This window comes from Orbicella faveolata, unplaced genomic scaffold, assembly GCF_042242905.1.
Source record: "Orbicella faveolata isolate gen_17 unplaced genomic scaffold, um_ofav_v1 contig_26, whole genome shotgun sequence".
Classification (NCBI taxonomy): Eukaryota; Metazoa; Cnidaria; class Anthozoa; order Scleractinia; family Merulinidae; genus Orbicella; species Orbicella faveolata.
The window spans coordinates 14,629,047-14,647,547 of NW_028301554.1; the positions used below are offsets into that span (position 1 = coordinate 14,629,047).

The window sequence follows — 18,501 nt, forward strand, 5'->3', positions numbered from 1 at the left end:
TTTCTAGAACTCGCTCTTGTAATTAAAATGATCAAAGAAAGAACGACAGCTTAAAACGACATAGCAGTAACACTCGAACTCCAAGTAAATTGCTTTTAATTGACGTTTTTAATTAACGAAATTTCCAAAGCGATGACTTTCAAAATATTAAAGTTAAAAGTGGTCCATTATGTGTTTCTTTTTTCACCCAAATGTTCTATGATAGTCATCTGCGGTTTGTTGGAAACGAATAATGTATTCACGGTGACCGCCCGCGTCACGCAATTGTTTACATTCTCACGGCGGTTCAGGGAAAAATCTATGAGAAGCACAGGCCAAGGCGGGCGACTTAAAACCATTTGCCCAGAGATATTTTTTGATTTTCAAACAGGTGGGTGTACAGTTAACCCGTAGAAAGTGTTTTTATGGCATTTAAAGTTATAGCCCATAGAAAAATATGGCGATTTTTTAGTGCTATAATTCGTTTGCAACACATCGTAATATTTTGCGTTTCTGTTCGATCTCGTTTCGGGCTCAAAAGAAACCTCGATTTATTTTATTTTTCGCTCAGTCATACCATGAAGACCTGAGCTGAATGTAAAGACCATTGAAAGATTCTTAAGTAGCTGCTGTGCGACGCGCAAAGCAATCAAATTTTCAGAAAATTTAGCATAACAGGAAGTAGATTTTGAGCTCAATCGGGGCAAAATCGTTTTTCGCAAATTTCTCCCCAAAAAAGCTGCATCAGCAGAAACTAACTATGGTCCGTTTGTTTACTAGCTAGGGCCAATCTATGGGCAAAAAATGAGCAAAATCGATTTTTCGACTTGTGCCGTTGTTTGGTCCATAGTTATGGGCACTGGCTCTTAAACCTTGAGTGAACAGTTAAAGTATCATTTTCACAGCTCTTGGTTTAGTCTAATTCGTGATTTTACGCGTAAATTTTTTAGCTATCTTTACGTTAAGTGTCCGAAATTTTTGTCCGAAATTTGTCCGAACTGAGATGAAAACTGTCCCAAAATTAAACGTCCGAAATGTTTTGCAATTAATGTAGATCGGTAATGATCAAGAAGGATTTAATCAGGCTGATCTGCGATGAAAAAGACGAACACAGATGAACTCACCAATACAGGTTTGTTGTCCGCAAATGTGACACCTGTCCAGTCAATGCCTTCCTTGTTATATTCTTCCTGCTCCCACATGAAAATGTGCTGCAAGGTGAAAACAATTTACAGTGAAATATCAATCCTGGTCAAAAACTAGAAAAAACAATAAAAACTATAGTATTGAATATACCTTGTATCTGGTTGTAGTGCGTGTTCGTATCATAATGTACCAAGTCCATTATATCTCAAAGTTAGCTCTCAAAATAAAAAAATCAGCATCATGGAGAAAATCATCTCCCCGTGACTAATACTCTGAAGAACATTTCAGCGAAGTTAAAAACTGAGGTTCTTTCTCCGAATCCAGTGATTATACAAAATGCATTGACTGTATTTTGTCTAAAGCGTGGAAATGAACGTTTACGTTGTACAGTGATTCCAGCAATCCACCAATAACATTTCAGGCCACAGGTAAAGCATTAGCTACCGAACGGAGACTAACGACATGCAGATCATAACGGATTTTAGTAGACACTAATAGTTATCTATTTATCAGTGAGTGTGATCGGCAATCGAGTTCGTCTTTGACTAGTTGCCAACAGAAACAAGTTCTCGCGCGCTTTAGCCTTGAAAGGGAAAAAACATCCTTTATATTTAGGTTTAATAAAATGCCCCACATATCCTTTATGGTATCAATTTAAACAATTAGACTGTTCGTTCTCCTCATTTTCGAGCGGTTACGCTTCGTTCATAGAAAACTAGAACTCTTAGTTTAATTTTCTGTCGTACAGTTGCGCTTCATCAGAGCTGTTTACCTGGTTGAAGAAAAACTGGAGTTGTTCATTGGCCAAGTTGATGCACGCCTGTTCAAAGCCGTTGTTCTCAAAATGTTCAAAACCAAATATATCAAGGATGCCTAGAAATAACAAGACATAGGGGCAAAGTTCTGTGAATCTTTATTCATTTGACAGTAATTAACCATGTCCCTGATGTTAAACTGCACGCCATTTCAATGTCGAGACATCATCAACCCTTCGGCTAGTCCAACAATAGACTGCAAGCAATACAAAGCTAAACCGAGAAATGCAAACAAGCCAACTTCGCATTTTGCAATCTACTCTGACCCAGGCCATCAAGCGAACCGTACCTATTTCTGTGACCTCTTCTCCTCTTGACGCCATTGGTGGAGCCAGAAGTTGATTCACCTTGTTGACGATCCAACCAAACAGACGGCCATACAAAGCTTTAGCTGTTGCATCTCGGACATCTGTGAAGTAAAACACACAGTCACTCATCTTGTATAACATCTCCTGGCTCTACATGCTAGACACACTTAACTGAAGGAAGCAATTTTGCAAACTGGACATATACAAACTTGTGATAAGCTGACTACGAGTCAAAGAGTTAAACATCATTGTTGGAAATAGCAACAGCAAAGTAAGATTGTAAAGCTCAGAAAAACAGAAACACCACAATATTTGTTGAGTTTTCAGAGGGACAACCCTTAAACACGTGGTAAGATTAGGGGACACTATCTCGACTATTTTGCCCTTCTTCTGGTCCGTGGAAACAGTGTTAAATTATGACCGAGTACGTTCGCTTGTTCGCGAAATGCTCCCAGAACACCAGCATGATAGACTATGAAGGTAATAAGTAAATTGTTGAGGGAAGAGTAAATTGTAATGAGTTTTTTTGCGTTTTTTTCCGAGACAGGACGGAGAATTCGAAAAAGGTTCCTAGACCGTTTCAATCGACAACTCGACAGCACAACCTTGTCAATGCGTAACCCACTATAACTTTCCTTTTACAGCTGTGGTACATCTGTAGAGTAATTTTCAACACAACTAGACCAGCATTTTTAGGTTTCTAGCAATAAGAATGAGGTTATTACAACTTTCTAACCAATTGCCTGATGATCTTTCAGTCTTCTCTTGATCACACTGCCACGTGTTGTAGTTGTCGTGGACGTCAGCACCTCTGCTAGTTTCTCCGTGTCCACACCCAGGAGTTTCTGCCGCATAAAGAAAGGTAAATCAATTATTGGTCGCCCATTTGACTGGAAATAGTTTTTTGCAAGAAAGTTCGCTGAATATGATGATGAAAAGCTTGTATGCAATTTTTTGAAAAGTTCCAAGCATTAGTACCGCTTTCCGACAACCTTATTACGAGGATTTACCACAAAACACACTAGTATAGTCTTGTTTCGAACACTTTGAATTCATATTAAATCTGCACACAATGAAAGATGATGTTTTGTTTTTGTCCTACTTTAAATGCAATCAATGACTTTAATGAAGCTGTGCTTTGGTTCTTTTTTTCCAAGAATGTCCCAAACGTGAATGAGAGATGAGACATGAGAATGTCCGAAACATTATAATAGAATAACTATCTATTTCATTCAACCAACCATTTTTTCCAGTTGAAATGTTTTCAAGTTAAGCCTCAAGGATCCGCAAGGACTGAAAACCCAAATTTATTATCGTTTAGAGATTTCCAAGAAGTTTTAAGTGTAACAAACCGCAGCTGTCCTCAAAGGTCCGTGAGCTTCTTTGACAATAGCGCCCTCATTTTCATCCATCTCAAATGCGATGTTACCCATGTTCAGCACACCACCAAGAACTGTAAACATATCTTGCTGCTCCTAAACATAAAACATCACAACAACCTCGAGTACATAACTGACTAAACAGCCTATAAGAAAACATGATTTACAGTATATAAAAGAGAAGGCTGCTGTGTGGGTGGGGAAGGATGGTGTGAACTTCCCTCTTCAAAATCTCACACCTTTTATTCAGTTCCTGCCCCTTTCTTAGTAGCTCCTGCCTCATTGTGTTTTTCTATTGGAAATGCACCGTACAGAAAAAAAAATTTCCTATAGTGCTACATCCAGTGTCTCCTAAAGCCCAACCCCTGACGTCCTCATTCGTGAGAGGTGAACAATAGGGGACTGTGAAGGGTGGAGTACAGTTTGACTTTAATAGGTCCCACGTCACTATCATAATGATAGCTGTGAAGGCCCAGCAGGAACCCTGAACAAGCTGGTAAATAGGGGCTCTATGGCAAGTCTGCAGAGGGCTAATCACCCTCTCAGATACAATCTGAAGAAAGGAAACAAGGCCTTATGCATCCCATGTTCTTGTCACCTTGAAAATCCCATAACAATAAAATCTCTTTTCTAGCTTTGCACGGACTTCCCACACCCCTTATTGATCTTTCCCTCTTCTCCCAAGCATCTCTAATTGGTTTATTCAAATGACTTAAAATCTTACTCTGCCAACCACAAGCAAAGATAGTAAAAAATCAGGCTACAAGGTTGTAAAAAAATCTTTATCCATAAAATGAAATGATGATCATGGGATATGACGAAGTATATGATAAAGGAAAGAGGAAAAGTTGCTAGTAATGTACCTCATCAAGGAAGCCCACCATATCCATAGCATTTAGTAGCTCATCAAACATTGATTTGTTTTTCTTTATTTTCTTCATACTCACTGCTCCTTCAAACAGATAACTGTTCCAAAAAAAGCAACAATTAAAAATGCACATGTATCTGAGCATATATATGTGTAAAACTATGCATTATGTGGTTAAATGAAATTTATGTCAAAATGAATCCAAACTACATGTAGTTTATTGACTTACTTTAATGTCTTAGGATTACGGAAATAAATTAGAAACACAGGAAAATTCAAATCATTAACTAGTTTGAAATCATTTCAAACCCAATGTAATTTTAAGCTACAACATAATTCAATGTTCATTGTCAGTTGCTATTGATGATGATGAAGATGACGTCATAACATGTCAGACAGATGTGAGTCCAATTCCTTTTCTGTTCATACTTGTAAGTGATATATTTATCCCCGGTAAAATTACGTTTAAAAAAAAATTATGTTAAGTTTGATTCTTTTTTTTCTGTGATGTGTTTCGTCCAAGCTTAAGGAGGAGGTCTACATACGAGCCAAGTGGCTCATTAGCCCAGCGGTTATCTTCAGGTTCTATAGCATGAAGTGACTAGGAGCATTTCTACTCCCCCCTTAATGCGATACTCAAGTCCATTGCAGGGTTACCTCTCCAGCATTAAATTTGCTGGTACCCATTTATACACTTGGGCGGAGAGACGCACAGTGAAAGTAAAGTGTCTTGCCCAGTACCACAAAACAATGTCCCTGGCCAGGACTTGAGCCTGAACTGCTTGATTCAGAGGCAAGTGCACTAACCACGCTTCTTTAAGGAGGAGGTGCTTGGTCACCAAATAAACAGGACAAAACTACATAGAGAAGATATGATTCATGTCTACTCTTACCTATACTTGTCTGGTCTGGTTAGTCCATACTTGTTTTGGTCATCAGTGGAGAGACCAGCAAACAAGTAGTAGAAGATATGAAAATTCTCCTCGCCACTGCTTTGTCGTACAACACGGGATTTTTCCAAAAGATACTCAGAAATCTTAGCACCAATGACTGAAAATTTCAGGACAAATATGATTGGTATGATTAGAAAACAAATTATGTAACACAATTTAATATGCACAACTAAATCTGAAATGATTTTAGATTATTGTGACAACTTTTAAAGATCACAAAGGAAAATAATAAAGGTAACGACTAAATCTTGGAGGAAACATTTTAATGAGAACTGTGGTAATGAACAGGAACAATGATTACCTAACCAACCAAACAATATCACTGAACAATCACCAACTGTCAGAATTTGATGGTATGGTCTACTCCCTGACTCACTAGCCAGGCATACATCCTTGAATCTGCCAACCAACCTGCCTGCCTTCTGACCAACCCACCCACCTAAGACCCTTACCAATGTACCAACTGATGTACCAAAGCAAGGCAGGAAGCAGGGAGAAAGAGGGATGTACATTACATTTGAGCCAATGAAGAAACAAAATCTGAACAAAAGAACAAGAAGGCTTGCGTAAAGCACATGTGGTATGAAATGAACCAATGTCTGGACAGATAGACAGACAGACAGACAGACAGACAGATAGACAGTCAGCTGGATAGATTTTCTCACCCATGCCTTGCTGGAATTTCAGCTGAATGTACTTTCCAAATCTGCTTGAGTTGTCATTCATCAGAGTCTGAGCATTTCCAAAAGCTTCCAACAAAGGATTCACCTAATGGGCATAAGAATAAAACTTGTCCAAGCAAGTCGTAATCCTTCTAGGGGCAGGTGTACTTGACTCTTGCTGTTTTTACAAATCATTCAATACATTTACATTGTGAAAGTCACTTGCCCAAAATATAGTGAGTACTGTGAAAACTGAAACGTCCCCAGCATTCACCATCCATTTGCTGCTGGGATTTCATTAACTTTTTCAGGAAAAGGGCCACTGGTTTTAACAGGCAGGAAAAACTTTTTGAACTGATCTTCACTGAAAGAAAAACTTTCTTGTAGGGGCAAAACCATCCTCAGAGCTGGTCAATTTGTCAGGCCTGTTGGCACCCATGTTGCTGGTATTCCTACAGTTGAAGAGAGGAACTGCACATACATGTACATTACAACACAGTGTCCCCTGCCACTAACTCAAAACTCAACCTCAAATCCAGAAGTTGCCTCATCTCAGTACACAAGGTAAGAGTAATACCTGCAGGATCTGCTGTTCCAACTGAGATGTTCCTCGTGATAATTCAACCAGCTGACTGATCAATAGTTTGGCTGATTCTGTTTTGCCAGCTCCACTCTCCCCACTGTAAAGAACATGCAGTGGTTAGTTGATTTTAAAAGTATCACTACATAATTATTGAGCTGTTTAGAGCTTTAAGGTGGCTCAATAGGGCATGGCATTGAGGAACATAGAGTATTGTGCAAATTATTACAGAAAATATCCATAGCCACCACAAAGAATTAACAGGTCTCTGAAAATTCTGAGGGTAAGGATAGTTTCAGAACCTAAAATAGTTAAAGGAAAGCATCAAGCTGAACTGGAATTCTTGAAGGAATAGGAGGGGTATTCATGGATATTTTCTGGAAGGAATAGGAGGGGTGTTCTGGATATTTTCTAGAAGGAATAGGAGGGGTGTTCCTGAATATTTTCTAGAAGGAATAGGAGGGGTGTTCCTGAATATTTTCTAGAAGGAATAGGAGGGGTGTTCTGGATATTTTCTAGAAGGAATAGGAGGGGTGTTCCTGAATATTTTCTAGAAGGAATAGGAGGGGTGTTCCTGAATATTTTCTAGAAGGAATAGGAGGGGTGTTCCTGAATATTTTCTGGAAGGAATAAGAAGGGTGTTCTGGATATTTTCTAGAAGGAATAGGAGGGGTGTTCTGGATATTTTCTAGAAGGAATAGGAGGGGTGTTCCTGAATATTTTCTGGAAGGAATAGGAGGGGTGTTCTGGATATTTTCTAGAAGGAATAGGAGGGGTGTTCCTGGATATTTTCTAGAAGGAATAGGAGGGGTATTCCTGAATATTTTCTGGAAGGAATAGGAGGGGTGCTCCTGAATATTTTCTGGAAGGAATAGGAGGGGTGTTCTGGATATTTTCTAGAAGGAATAGGAGGGGTGTTCCTGAATATTTTCTGGAAGGAATAGGAGGGGTGTTCTGGATATTTTCTAGAAGGAATAGGAGGGGTGTTCCTGAATATTTTCTGGAAGGAATAGGAGGGGTGTTCTGGATATTTTCTAGAAGGAATAGGAGGGGTGTTCCTAAATATTTTCTAGAAGGAATAGGAGGGGTGTTCCTGAATATTTTCTGGAAGGAATAGCAGGGGTGTTCTGGATATTTTCTAGAAGGAATAGGAGGGGTGTTCCTGAATATTTTCTGGAAGGAATAGGAGGGGTGTTCTGGATATTTTCTAGAAGGAATAGGAGGGGTGTTCCTGAATATTTTCTGGAAGGAATAGGAGGGGTGTTCTGGATATTTTCTAGAAGGAATAGGAGGGGTGTTCCTAAATATTTTCTAGAAGGAATAGGAGGGGTGTTCCTGAATATTTTCTGGAAGGAATAGGAGGGGTGTTCCTGAATATTTTCTGGAAGGAATAGGAGGGGTGTTCCTGAATATTTTCTAGAAGGAATAGGAGGGGTGTTCTGGATATTTTCTAGAAGGAATAGGAGGGGTGTTCCTGAATATTTTCTGGAAGGAATAGGAGGGGTGTTCTGGATATTTTCTAGAAGGAATAGGAGGGGTGTTCCTGGATATTTTCTAGAAGGAATAGGAGGGGTATTCCTGAATATTTTCTGGAAGGAATAGGAGGGGTGCTCCTGAATATTTTCTGGAAGGAATAGGAGGGGTGTTCTGGATATTTTCTAGAAGGAATAGGAGGGGTGTTCCTGAATATTTTCTGGAAGGAATAGGAGGGGTGTTCTGGATATTTTCTAGAAGGAATAGGAGGGGTGTTCCTGAATATTTTCTGGAAGGAATAGGAGGGGTGTTCTGGATATTTTCTAGAAGGAATAGGAGGGGTGTTCCTAAATATTTTCTAGAAGGAATAGGAGGGGTGTTCCTGAATATTTTCTGGAAGGAATAGGAGGGGTGTTCTGGATATTTTCTAGAAGGAATAGGAGGGGTGTTCCTGAATATTTTCTGGAAGGAATAGGAGGGGTGTTCTGGATATTTTCTAGAAGGAATAGGAGGGGTGTTCCTGAATATTTTCTGGAAGGAATAGGAGGGGTGTTCTGGATATTTTCTAGAAGGAATAGGAGGGGTGTTCCTAAATATTTTCTAGAAGGAATAGGAGGGGTGTTCCTGAATATTTTCTGGAAGGAATAGGAGGGGTGTTCCTGAATATTTTCTGGAAGGAATAGGAGGGGTGTTCTGGATATTTTCTAGAAGGAATAGGAGGGGTGTTCCTGAATATTTTCTAGAAGGAATAGGAGGGGTGTTCCTGAATATTTTCTGGAAGGAATAGGAGGGGTGTTCTGGATATTTTCTAGAAGGAATAGGAGGGGTGTTCCTGAATATTTTCTGGAAGGAATAGGAGGGGTGTTCTGGATATCTTCTAGAAGGAATAGGAGGGGTGTTCCTGAATATTTTCTGGAAGGAATAGGAGGGGTGTTCTGAATATTTTCTAGAAGGAATAGGAGGGGTGTTCCTGAATATTTTCTGGAAGGAATAGGAGGGGTGTTCCTGAATATTTTCTGGAAGGAATAGGAGGGGTGTTCCTGAATATTTTCTAGAAGGAATAGGAGGGGTGTTCCTGAATATTTTCTAGAAGGAATAGGAGGGGTGTTCTGGATATTTTCTAGAAGGAATAGGAGGGGTGTTCCTGAATATTTTCTGGAAGGAATAGGAGGGGTGTTCTGGATATCTTCTAGAAGGAATAGGAGGGGTGTTCCTGAATATTTTCTAGAAGGAATAGGAGGGGTGTTCCTGAATATTTTCTGGAAGGAATAGGAGGGGTGTTCTGGATATTTTCTAGAAGGAATAGGACGGGTGTTCCTGAATATTTTCTAGAAGGAATAGGAGGGGTGTTCCTGAATATTTTCTGGAAGGAATAGGAGGGGTGTTCTGGATATTTTCTAGAAGGAATAGGAGGGGTGTTCCTAAATATTTTCTAGAAGGAAAAGGAGGGGTGTTCCTGAATATTTTCTGGAAGGAATAGGAGGGGTGTTCCTGAATATTTTCTGGAAGGAATAGGAGGGGTGTTCCTGAATATTTTCTGGAAGGAATAGGAGGGGTGTTCTGGATATTTTCTAGAAGGAATAGGAGGGGTGTTCCTAAATATTTTCTAGAAGGAAAAGGAGGGGTGTTCCTGAATATTTTCTGGAAGGAATAGGAGGGGTGTTCCTGAATATTTTCTAGAAGGAATAGGAGGGGTGTTCCTAAATATTTTCTGGAAGGAATAGGAGGGGTGTTCTGGATATTTTCTAGAAGGAATAGGAGGGGTGTTCCTGAATATTTTCTGGAAGGAATAGGAGGGGTGTTCTGGATATCTTCTAGAAGGAATAGGAGGGGTGTTCCTGAATATTTTCTGGAAGGAATAGGAGGGGTGTTCTGGATATTTTCTAGAAGGAATAGGAGGGGTGTTCCTGAATATTTTCTGGAAGGAATAGGAGGGGTGTTCTGGATATTTTCTAGAAGGAATAGGACGGGTGTTCCTGAATATTTTCTAGAAGGAATAGGAGGGGTGTTCCTGAATATTTTCTGGAAGGAATAGGAGGGGTGTTCTGGATATTTTCTAGAAGGAATAGGAGGGGTGTTCCTAAATATTTTCTAGAAGGAAAAGGAGGGGTGTTCCTGAATATTTTCTGGAAGGAATAGGAGGGGTGTTCCTGAATATTTTCTGGAAGGAATAGGAGGGGTGTTCCTGAATATTTTCTAGAAGGAATAGGAGGGGTGTTCCTGAATATTTTCTGGAAGGAATAGGAGGGGTGTTCTGGATATTTTCTAGAAGGAATAGGAGGGGTGTTCCTGAATATTTTCTGGAAGGAATAGGAGGGGTGTTCTGGATATCTTCTAGAAGGAATAGGAGGGGTGTTCCTGAATATTTTCTGGAAGGAATAGGAGGGGTGTTCTGGATATTTTCTAGAAGGAATAGGAGGGGTGTTCCTGAATATTTTCTGGAAGGAATAGGAGGGGTGTTCTGGATATTTTCTAGAAGGAATAGGACGGGTGTTCCTGAATATTTTCTAGAAGGAATAGGAGGGGTGTTCCTGAATATTTTCTGGAAGGAATAGGAGGGGTGTTCTGGATATTTTCTAGAAGGAATAGGAGGGGTGTTCCTAAATATTTTCTAGAAGGAATAGGAGGGGTGTTCCTCAATATTTTCTCTAAGGAATAGGAGGGGTGTTCCTGAATATTTTCTGGAAGGAATAGGAGGGGTGTTCCTGAATATTTTCTAGAAGGAATAGGAGGGGTGTTCCTGAATATTTTCTGGAAGGAATAGGAGGGGTGTTCTGGATATTTTCTAGAAGGAATAGGGGGGGTGTTCCTGAATATTTTCTGGAAGGAATAGGAGGGGTGTTCTGGATATCTTCTAGAAGGAATAGGAGGGGTGTTCCTGAATATTTTCTAGAAGGAATAGGAGGGGTGTTCCTGAATATTTTCTGGAAGGAATAGGAGGGGTGTTCTGGATATCTTCTAGAAGGAATAGGAGGGGTGTTCCTGAATATTTTCTGGAAGGAATAGGAGGGGTGTTCTGGATATTTTCTAGAAGGAATAGGAGGGGTGTTCCTGAATATTTTCTGGAAGGAATAGGAGGGGTGTTCTGAATATTTTCTAGAAGGAATAGGAGGGGTGTTCCTAAATATTTTCTAGAAGGAATAGGAGGGGTGTTCCTGAATATTTTCTGGAAGGAATAGGAGGGGTGTTCCTGAATATTTTCTGGAAGGAATAGGAGGGGTGTTCCTGAATATTTTCTAGAAGGAATAGGAGGGGTGTTCCTGAATATTTTCTGGAAGGAATAGGAGGGGTGTTCTGGATATTTTCTAGAAGGAATAGGGGGGGTGTTCCTGAATATTTTCTGGAAGGAATAGGAGGGGTGTTCTGGATATTTTCTAGAAGGAATAGGAGGGGTGTTCCTGAATATTTTCTGAAAGGAATAGGAGGGGTGTTCTGGATATTTTCTAGAAGGAATAGGACGGGTGTTCCTGAATATTTTCTAAAAGGAATAGGAGGGGTGTTCCTGAATATTTTCTGGAAGGAATAGGAGGGGTGTTCTGGATATTTTCTAGAAGGAATAGGAGGGGTGTTCCTAAATATTTTCTAGAAGGAATAGGAGGGGTGTTCCTGAATATTTTCTGGAAGGAATAGGAGGGGTGTTCCTGAATATTTTCTGGAAGGAATAGGAGGGGTGTTCCTGAATATTTTCTAGAAGGAATAGGAGGGGTGTTCCTGAATATTTTCTGGAAGGAATAGGAGGGGTGTTCTGGATATTTTCTAGAAGGAATAGGAGGGGTGTTCCTGAATATTTTCTGGAAGGAATAGGAGGGGTGTTCTGGATATCTTCTAGAAGGAATAGGAGGGGTGTTCCTGAATATTTTCTGGAAGGAATAGGAGGGGTGTTCTGGATATTTTCTAGAAGGAATAGGAGGGGTGTTCTGGATATTTTCTAGAAGGAATAGGAGGGGTGTTCCTGAATATTTTCTGGAAGGAATAGGAGGGGTGTTCTGGATATTTTCTAGAAGGAATAGGGGGGGTGTTCCTGAATATTTTCTGGAAGGAATAGGAGGGGTGTTCTGGATATTTTCTAGAAGGAATAGGAGGGGTGTTCCTGAATATTTTCTGAAAGGAATAGGAGGGGTGTTCTGGATATTTTCTAGAAGGAATAGGACGGGTGTTCCTGAATATTTTCTAAAAGGAATAGGAGGGGTGTTCCTGAATATTTTCTGGAAGGAATAGGAGGGGTGTTCTGGATATTTTCTAGAAGGAATAGGAGGGGTGTTCCTAAATATTTTCTAGAAGGAATAGGAGGGGTGTTCCTGAATATTTTCTGGAAGGAATAGGAGGGGTGTTCCTGAATATTTTCTGGAAGGAATAGGAGGGGTGTTCCTGAATATTTTCTAGAAGGAATAGGAGGGGTGTTCCTGAATATTTTCTGGAAGGAATAGGAGGGGTGTTCTGGATATTTTCTAGAAGGAATAGGAGGGGTGTTCCTGAATATTTTCTGGAAGGAATAGGAGGGGTGTTCTGGATATCTTCTAGAAGGAATAGGAGGGGTGTTCCTGAATATTTTCTGGAAGGAATAGGAGGGGTGTTCTGGATATTTTCTAGAAGGAATAGGAGGGGTGTTCTGGATATTTTCTAGAAGGAATAGGAGGGGTGTTCCTGAATATTTTCTGGAAGGAATAGGAGGGGTGTTCTGGATATTTTCTAGAAGGAATAGGAGGGGTGTTCCTGGATATTTTCTAGAAGGAATAGGAGGGGTGTTCTGGATATTTTCTAGAAGGAATAGGAGGGGTGTTCCTGGATATTTTCTAGAAGGAATAGGAGGGGTGTTCCTGAATATTTTCTGGAAGGAATAGGAGGGGTGCTCCTGAATATTTTCTGGAAGGAATAGGAGGGGTGTTCTGGATATTTTCTAGAAGGAATAGGAGGGGTGTTCCTGAATATTTTCTGGAAGGAATAGGAGGGGTGTTCTGGATATTTTCTAGAAGGAATAGGAGGGGTGTTCCTGAATATTTTCTAGAAGGAATAGGAGGGGTGTTCCTGAATATTTTCTGGAAGGAATAGGAGGGGTGTTCTGGATATTTTCTAGAAGGAATAGGAGGGGTGTTCCTGAATATTTTCTAGAAGGAATAGGAGGGGTGTTCCTGAATATTTTCTGGAAGGAATAGGAGGGGTGTTCTGGATATTTTCTAGAAGGAATAGGAGGGGTGTTCCTGAATATTTTCTGGAAGGAATAGGAGGGGTGTTCTGGATATTTTCTAGAAGGAATAGGAGGGGTGTTCCTGAATATTTTCTGGAAGGAATAGGAGGGGTGTTCTGGATATTTTCTAGAAGGAATAGGAGGGGTGTTCCTGAATATTTTCTAGAAGGAATAGGAGGGGTGTTCCTGAATATTTTCTGGAAGGAATAGGAGGGGTGTTCTGGATATTTTCTAGAAGGAATAGGAGGGGTGTTCCTGAATATTTTCTGGAAGGAATAGGAGGGGTGTTCTGGATATTTTCTAGAAGGAATAGGAGGGGTGTTCCTGAATATTTTCTGGAAGGAATAGGAGGGGTGTTCTGGATATTTTCTAGAAGGAATAGGAGGGGTGTTCCTGAATATTTTCTAGAAGGAATAGGAGGGGTGTTCCTGAATATTTTCTGGAAGGAATAGGAGGGGTGTTCTGGATATTTTCTAGAAGGAATAGGAGGGGTGTTCCTGAATATTTTCTAGAAGGAATAGGAGGGGTGTTCCTGAATATTTTCTAGAAGGAATAGGAGGGGTGTTCCTGAATATTTTCTGGAAGGAATAGGAGGGGTGTTCTGGATATTTTCTAGAAGGAATAGGAGGGGTGTTCCTGAATATTTTCTGGAAGGAATAGGAGGGGTGTTCCTGGATATTTTCTAGAAGGAATAGGAGGGGTGTTCTGGATATTTTCTAGAAGGAATAGGAGGGGTGTTCCTGGATATTTTCTAGAAGGAATAGGAGGGGTGTTCCTGAATATTTTCTGGAAGGAATAGGAGGGGTGCTCCTGAATATTTTCTGGAAGGAATAGGAGGGGTGTTCTGGATATTTTCTAGAAGGAATAGGAGAGGTGTTCCTGGATATTTTCTAGAAGGAATAGGAGGGGTGTTCCTGAATATTTTCTGGAAGGAATAGGAGGGGTGTTCTGGATATTTTCTAGAAGGAATAGGAGGGGTGTTCCTGAATATTTTCTGGAAGGAATAGGAGGGGTGTTCTGGATATTTTCTAGAAGGAATAGGAGGGGTGTTCCTGAATATTTTCTAGAAGGAATAGGAGGGGTGTTCCTGAATATTTTCTGGAAGGAATAGGAGGGGTGTTCTGGATATTTTCTAGAAGGAATAGGAGGGGTGTTCCTGAATATTTTCTGGAAGGAATAGGAGGGGTGTTCTGGATATCTTCTAGAAGGAATAGGAGGGGTGTTCCTGAATATTTTCTGGAAGGAATAGGAGGGGTGTTCCTGAATATTTTCTGGAAAGAATAGGAGGGGTGTTCTGGATATTTTCTAGAAGGAATAGGAGGGGTGTTCCTGAATATTTTCTAGAAGGAATAGGAGGGGTGTTCCTGAATATTTTCTGGAAGGAATAGGAGGGGTGTTCTGGATATTTTCTAGAAGGAATAGGAGGGGTGTTCCTGAATATTTTCTGGAAGGAATAGGAGGGGTGTTCTGGATATTTTCTAGAAGGAATAGGAGGGGTGTTCCTGAATATTTTCTGGAAGGAATAGGAGGGGTGTTCTGGATATTTTCTAGAAGGAATAGGAGGGGTGTTCCTGAATATTTTCTAGAAGGAATAGGAGGGGTGTTCCTGAATATTTTCTGGAAGGAATAGGAGGGGTGTTCTGGATATTTTCTAGAAGGAATAGGAGGGGTGTTCCTGAATATTTTCTAGAAGGAATAGGAGGGGTGTTCCTGAATATTTTCTGGAAGGAATAGGAGGGGTGTTCTGGATATTTTCTAGAAGGAATAGGAGGGGTGTTCCTGAATATTTTCTGGAAGGAATAGGAGGGGTGTTCTGGATATTTTCTAGAAGGAATAGGAGGGGTGTTCCTGAATATTTTCTGGAAGGAATAGGAGGGGTGTTCTGGATATTTTCTAGAAGGAATAGGAGGGGTGTTCCTGAATATTTTCTAGAAGGAATAGGAGGGGTGTTCCTGAATATTTTCTGGAAGGAATAGGAGGGGTGTTCTGGATATTTTCTAGAAGGAATAGGAGGGGTGTTCCTGAATATTTTCTAGAAGGAATAGGAGGGGTGTTCCTGAATATTTTCTGGAAGGAATAGGAGGGGTGTTCTGGATATTTTCTAGAAGGAATAGGAGGGGTGTTCCTGAATATTTTCTGGAAGGAATAGGAGGGGTGTTCTGGATATTTTCTAGAAGGAATAGGAGGGGTGTTCCTGAATATTTTCTAGAAGGAATAGGAGGGGTGTTCCTGAATATTTTCTGGAAGGAATAGGAGGGGTGTTCTGGATATTTTCTAGAAGGAATAGGAGGGGTGTTCCTGAATATTTTCTGGAAGGAATAGGAGGGGTGTTCTGGATATCTTCTAGAAGGAATAGGAGGGGTGTTCCTGAATATTTTCTGGAAGGAATAGGAGGGGTGTTCTGGATATTTTCTAGAAGGAATAGGAGGGGTGTTCTGGATATTTTCTAGAAGGAATAGGAGGGGTGTTCCTGAATATTTTCTGGAAGGAATAGGAGGGGTGTTCTGGATATCTTCTAGAAGGAATAGGAGGGGTGTTCCTGAATATTTTCTGGAAGGAATAGGAGGGGTGTTCTGGATATTTTCTAGAAGGAATAGGAGGGGTGTTCTGGATATTTTCTAGAAGGAATAGGAGGGGTGTTCCTGAATATTTTCTGGAAGGAATAGGAGGGGTGTTCTGGATATTTTCTAGAAGGAATAGGAGGGGTGTTCCTGGATATTTTCTAGAAGGAATAGGAGGGGTGTTCCTGAATATTTTCTGGAAGGAATAGGAGGGGTGTTCCTGGATATTTTCTAGAAGGAATAGGAGGGGTGTTTCTGGATATTTTCTGGAAGGAATAGCAGGGGTGTTCCTGAATATTTTCTAGAAGGAATAGGAGGGGTGTTCCTGAATATTTTCTGGAAGGAATAGGAGGGGTGTTCCTGGATATTTTCTAGAAGGAATAGCAGGGGTGTTTCTGGATATTTTCTAGAAGGAATAGCAGGGGTGTTCCTAGATATTTTCTAGAAGGAATAGGAGGGGTATTCCTGGATATTTTCTAGAAGGAATAGGAGGGGTATTCCTGGATATTTTCTAGAACAACACTTACTGCATGTATTTCTTTACTTGCAGAGTGAATTCAAAACAGCCCAGCCCCAGGCTACCTGGGCTACCTGGTTAATTGATTAAACTGGGAAGTGTTTTCCAAAAGGTGGTCTGCTGGTTTTAATTTGTGAGATGCTTGAATGATCAGTAGTTCATCCTAAAAGTTAAAATTTCATATCATTTTGTTCAGTATCTCTGCATGCATGAGCTAAAGAATTAAACTGAAGATCCTGCATACTAAAGGCATCCATGGTCAAGTGTCAATGGATACCTTCGATCAACACTCGATGGACACTCGATCAACATCTTAGTTGCTTGATCAACACTCTACACTATACACCCACACTCAATCGACAGTCGGTCAATAGTTGGCCAAGTGTCGACCAATTCATATATACCAATCAACCCTCGATGGCATGTCTGCAAAAGTTAATTGACTCTTGATTGACTGTCGACTTAGTGATTGTCAATGTTGAATGTTTTTTGACTGAGTAGCCATCAAGATGTCAATCCATCGAGGGCAGCGATTGACACTTGACCACAGATGCCTTTAGTACACATGATCCAACTAATCTGCTCAGGATCACCTGATCACACAACACTGGCTTTTGGGACTTACTCCTCCAACACCCAACATCGCTTGATATGCTGAATCAGCAATGGCAAAAATATGAGGAGGCTGCAGTGATTTCTGTGTCATCTTGTATCTATCTGCATTCTAACAAGAAAAAAAAGTTATGAAGCAGGTGCTTTAAAATAGACCAAGCTGGATAAAATGCATTTTTTAGGAAAGTGAAGTGCATACTCACTACCACCGTCTAGAAAACATAAGTATATTTAAAACAATATTTCGGCTAACCAGGCCAGCCGATATATGTTTTAAATATAGGGCATTGTGTCAGCCTTGCAGTAAGTCTTTGACTCCTCACCGTTTTCCAAAATCGATACCCTATTTATGACCAAAATGGCTGAAAAACCATACCCTTTGAGGCCACACATACCTATATAGCCCAAATAAGGAAATACCCACCCCCCGCCCGGGCTATCAGTAGCCTTGGAAGTTCAGTTAATTAACTTTTGTAAACTATTTCATGGCTGCATTAAAGGGTTGAAGGACAACGTACAATCTATGAAAGAAATTGTGCACGAAACATACGGTAGTGTCGGGGGCTCTATGGGAAATGTTTTTCCTGTTTTTGAGCTCCTGGGTTCGAACTTAGTTACCGGCTGAAAATAAAACTTGCAGATTAACTTAAGCTTTACTCATTAAGCTCAGATGTTGGATCGTTGAAACAACGCATTACATTAAAGCTTTCCCAAAAAGCTTCAAAAGCGTAGAAGCGTGGCACAAAAATCCTAATGAACTAACAATGAGAAACACCTTAAACAGACATAAGTACGAACAGGTGTTGAGCTAAGATAAACAAACTTTGAACAACTTCAAATATCATACAAGTTACTTCAAACTTACATTCTTGTGGTAAATTCCCAAGCGCTTGAATGGGTTGAGGGCAATTAAAATGTCACCGACATACGTCTGAAAATGTTCAAACAAGTGTATTACGTTTAGACTAAGGAATCAACTAATAACAAGCACGTGAAGATCAACATCACTGGGAGCAAATCTTCATCTCACTGCATATCGACCATATCATTCCATTTACGTACATAGATAATATCTTTATGGTATCTTGCTTGCAACTCCTGAAGAATGATCTCCTCATTTAACTCTGACAATGTAGCTAAATCGTCAACACAACCTTTCTTGGCATTAGCCATTGTTTCCTGCCTTTTGCACGGTGGAAAAGTTCTACAACAGACCTCCGAACATTTTGCCTCGCTCCTGCTCCTACAAGAGCGTGACTCTAACAGGCGGGAATTGCTTTACAGCTAGCTGTCACGCCATCTACTATGTTTGTTTTGCTACCTCTTTGTTGTATAACGTCACAATGCATAATGAAGCAAAATACATGTTCACAAAAGTCATCACTGTAGCTCTTTAGGAAGGAAGTAGTGCAAGAACAGGAAATCAATTTCTAAGGTGAAAGTAAGTCTTCTGTCTTAATCGC

General features: G+C 40.3%; 1 protein-coding gene across 2 annotated transcripts in view; it reads right to left on the reverse strand.

Moving 5' to 3' along the window:
- The window catches only part of LOC110062289 (myosin-IIIb-like), a 38,864-nt gene extending 20,555 nt beyond the window's left edge, over positions 1-18,309 (reverse strand). For both annotated transcript variants that reach the window (XM_089295740.1, XM_089295739.1), the window contains exons 1-12: positions 18,101-18,309; positions 17,904-17,969; positions 17,020-17,150; positions 6,688-6,790; positions 6,114-6,216; positions 5,389-5,545; positions 4,491-4,593; positions 3,601-3,723; positions 2,985-3,093; positions 2,230-2,349; positions 1,898-1,998; positions 1,104-1,190 (exon numbers count right to left, since the gene is read on the reverse strand). In XM_089295740.1, the coding sequence (XP_089151866.1) occupies positions 1,104-1,190; positions 1,898-1,998; positions 2,230-2,349; positions 2,985-3,093; positions 3,601-3,723; positions 4,491-4,593; positions 5,389-5,545; positions 6,114-6,216; positions 6,688-6,790; positions 17,020-17,150; positions 17,904-17,969; positions 18,101-18,211 (1,314 nt within the window). In that variant the 5' untranslated portion in view covers positions 18,212-18,309. The remainder of the gene's footprint in view (positions 1-1,103; positions 1,191-1,897; positions 1,999-2,229; positions 2,350-2,984; positions 3,094-3,600; positions 3,724-4,490; positions 4,594-5,388; positions 5,546-6,113; positions 6,217-6,687; positions 6,791-17,019; positions 17,151-17,903; positions 17,970-18,100) is intronic.
- Positions 18,310-18,501: the final 192 nt, after the last annotated feature.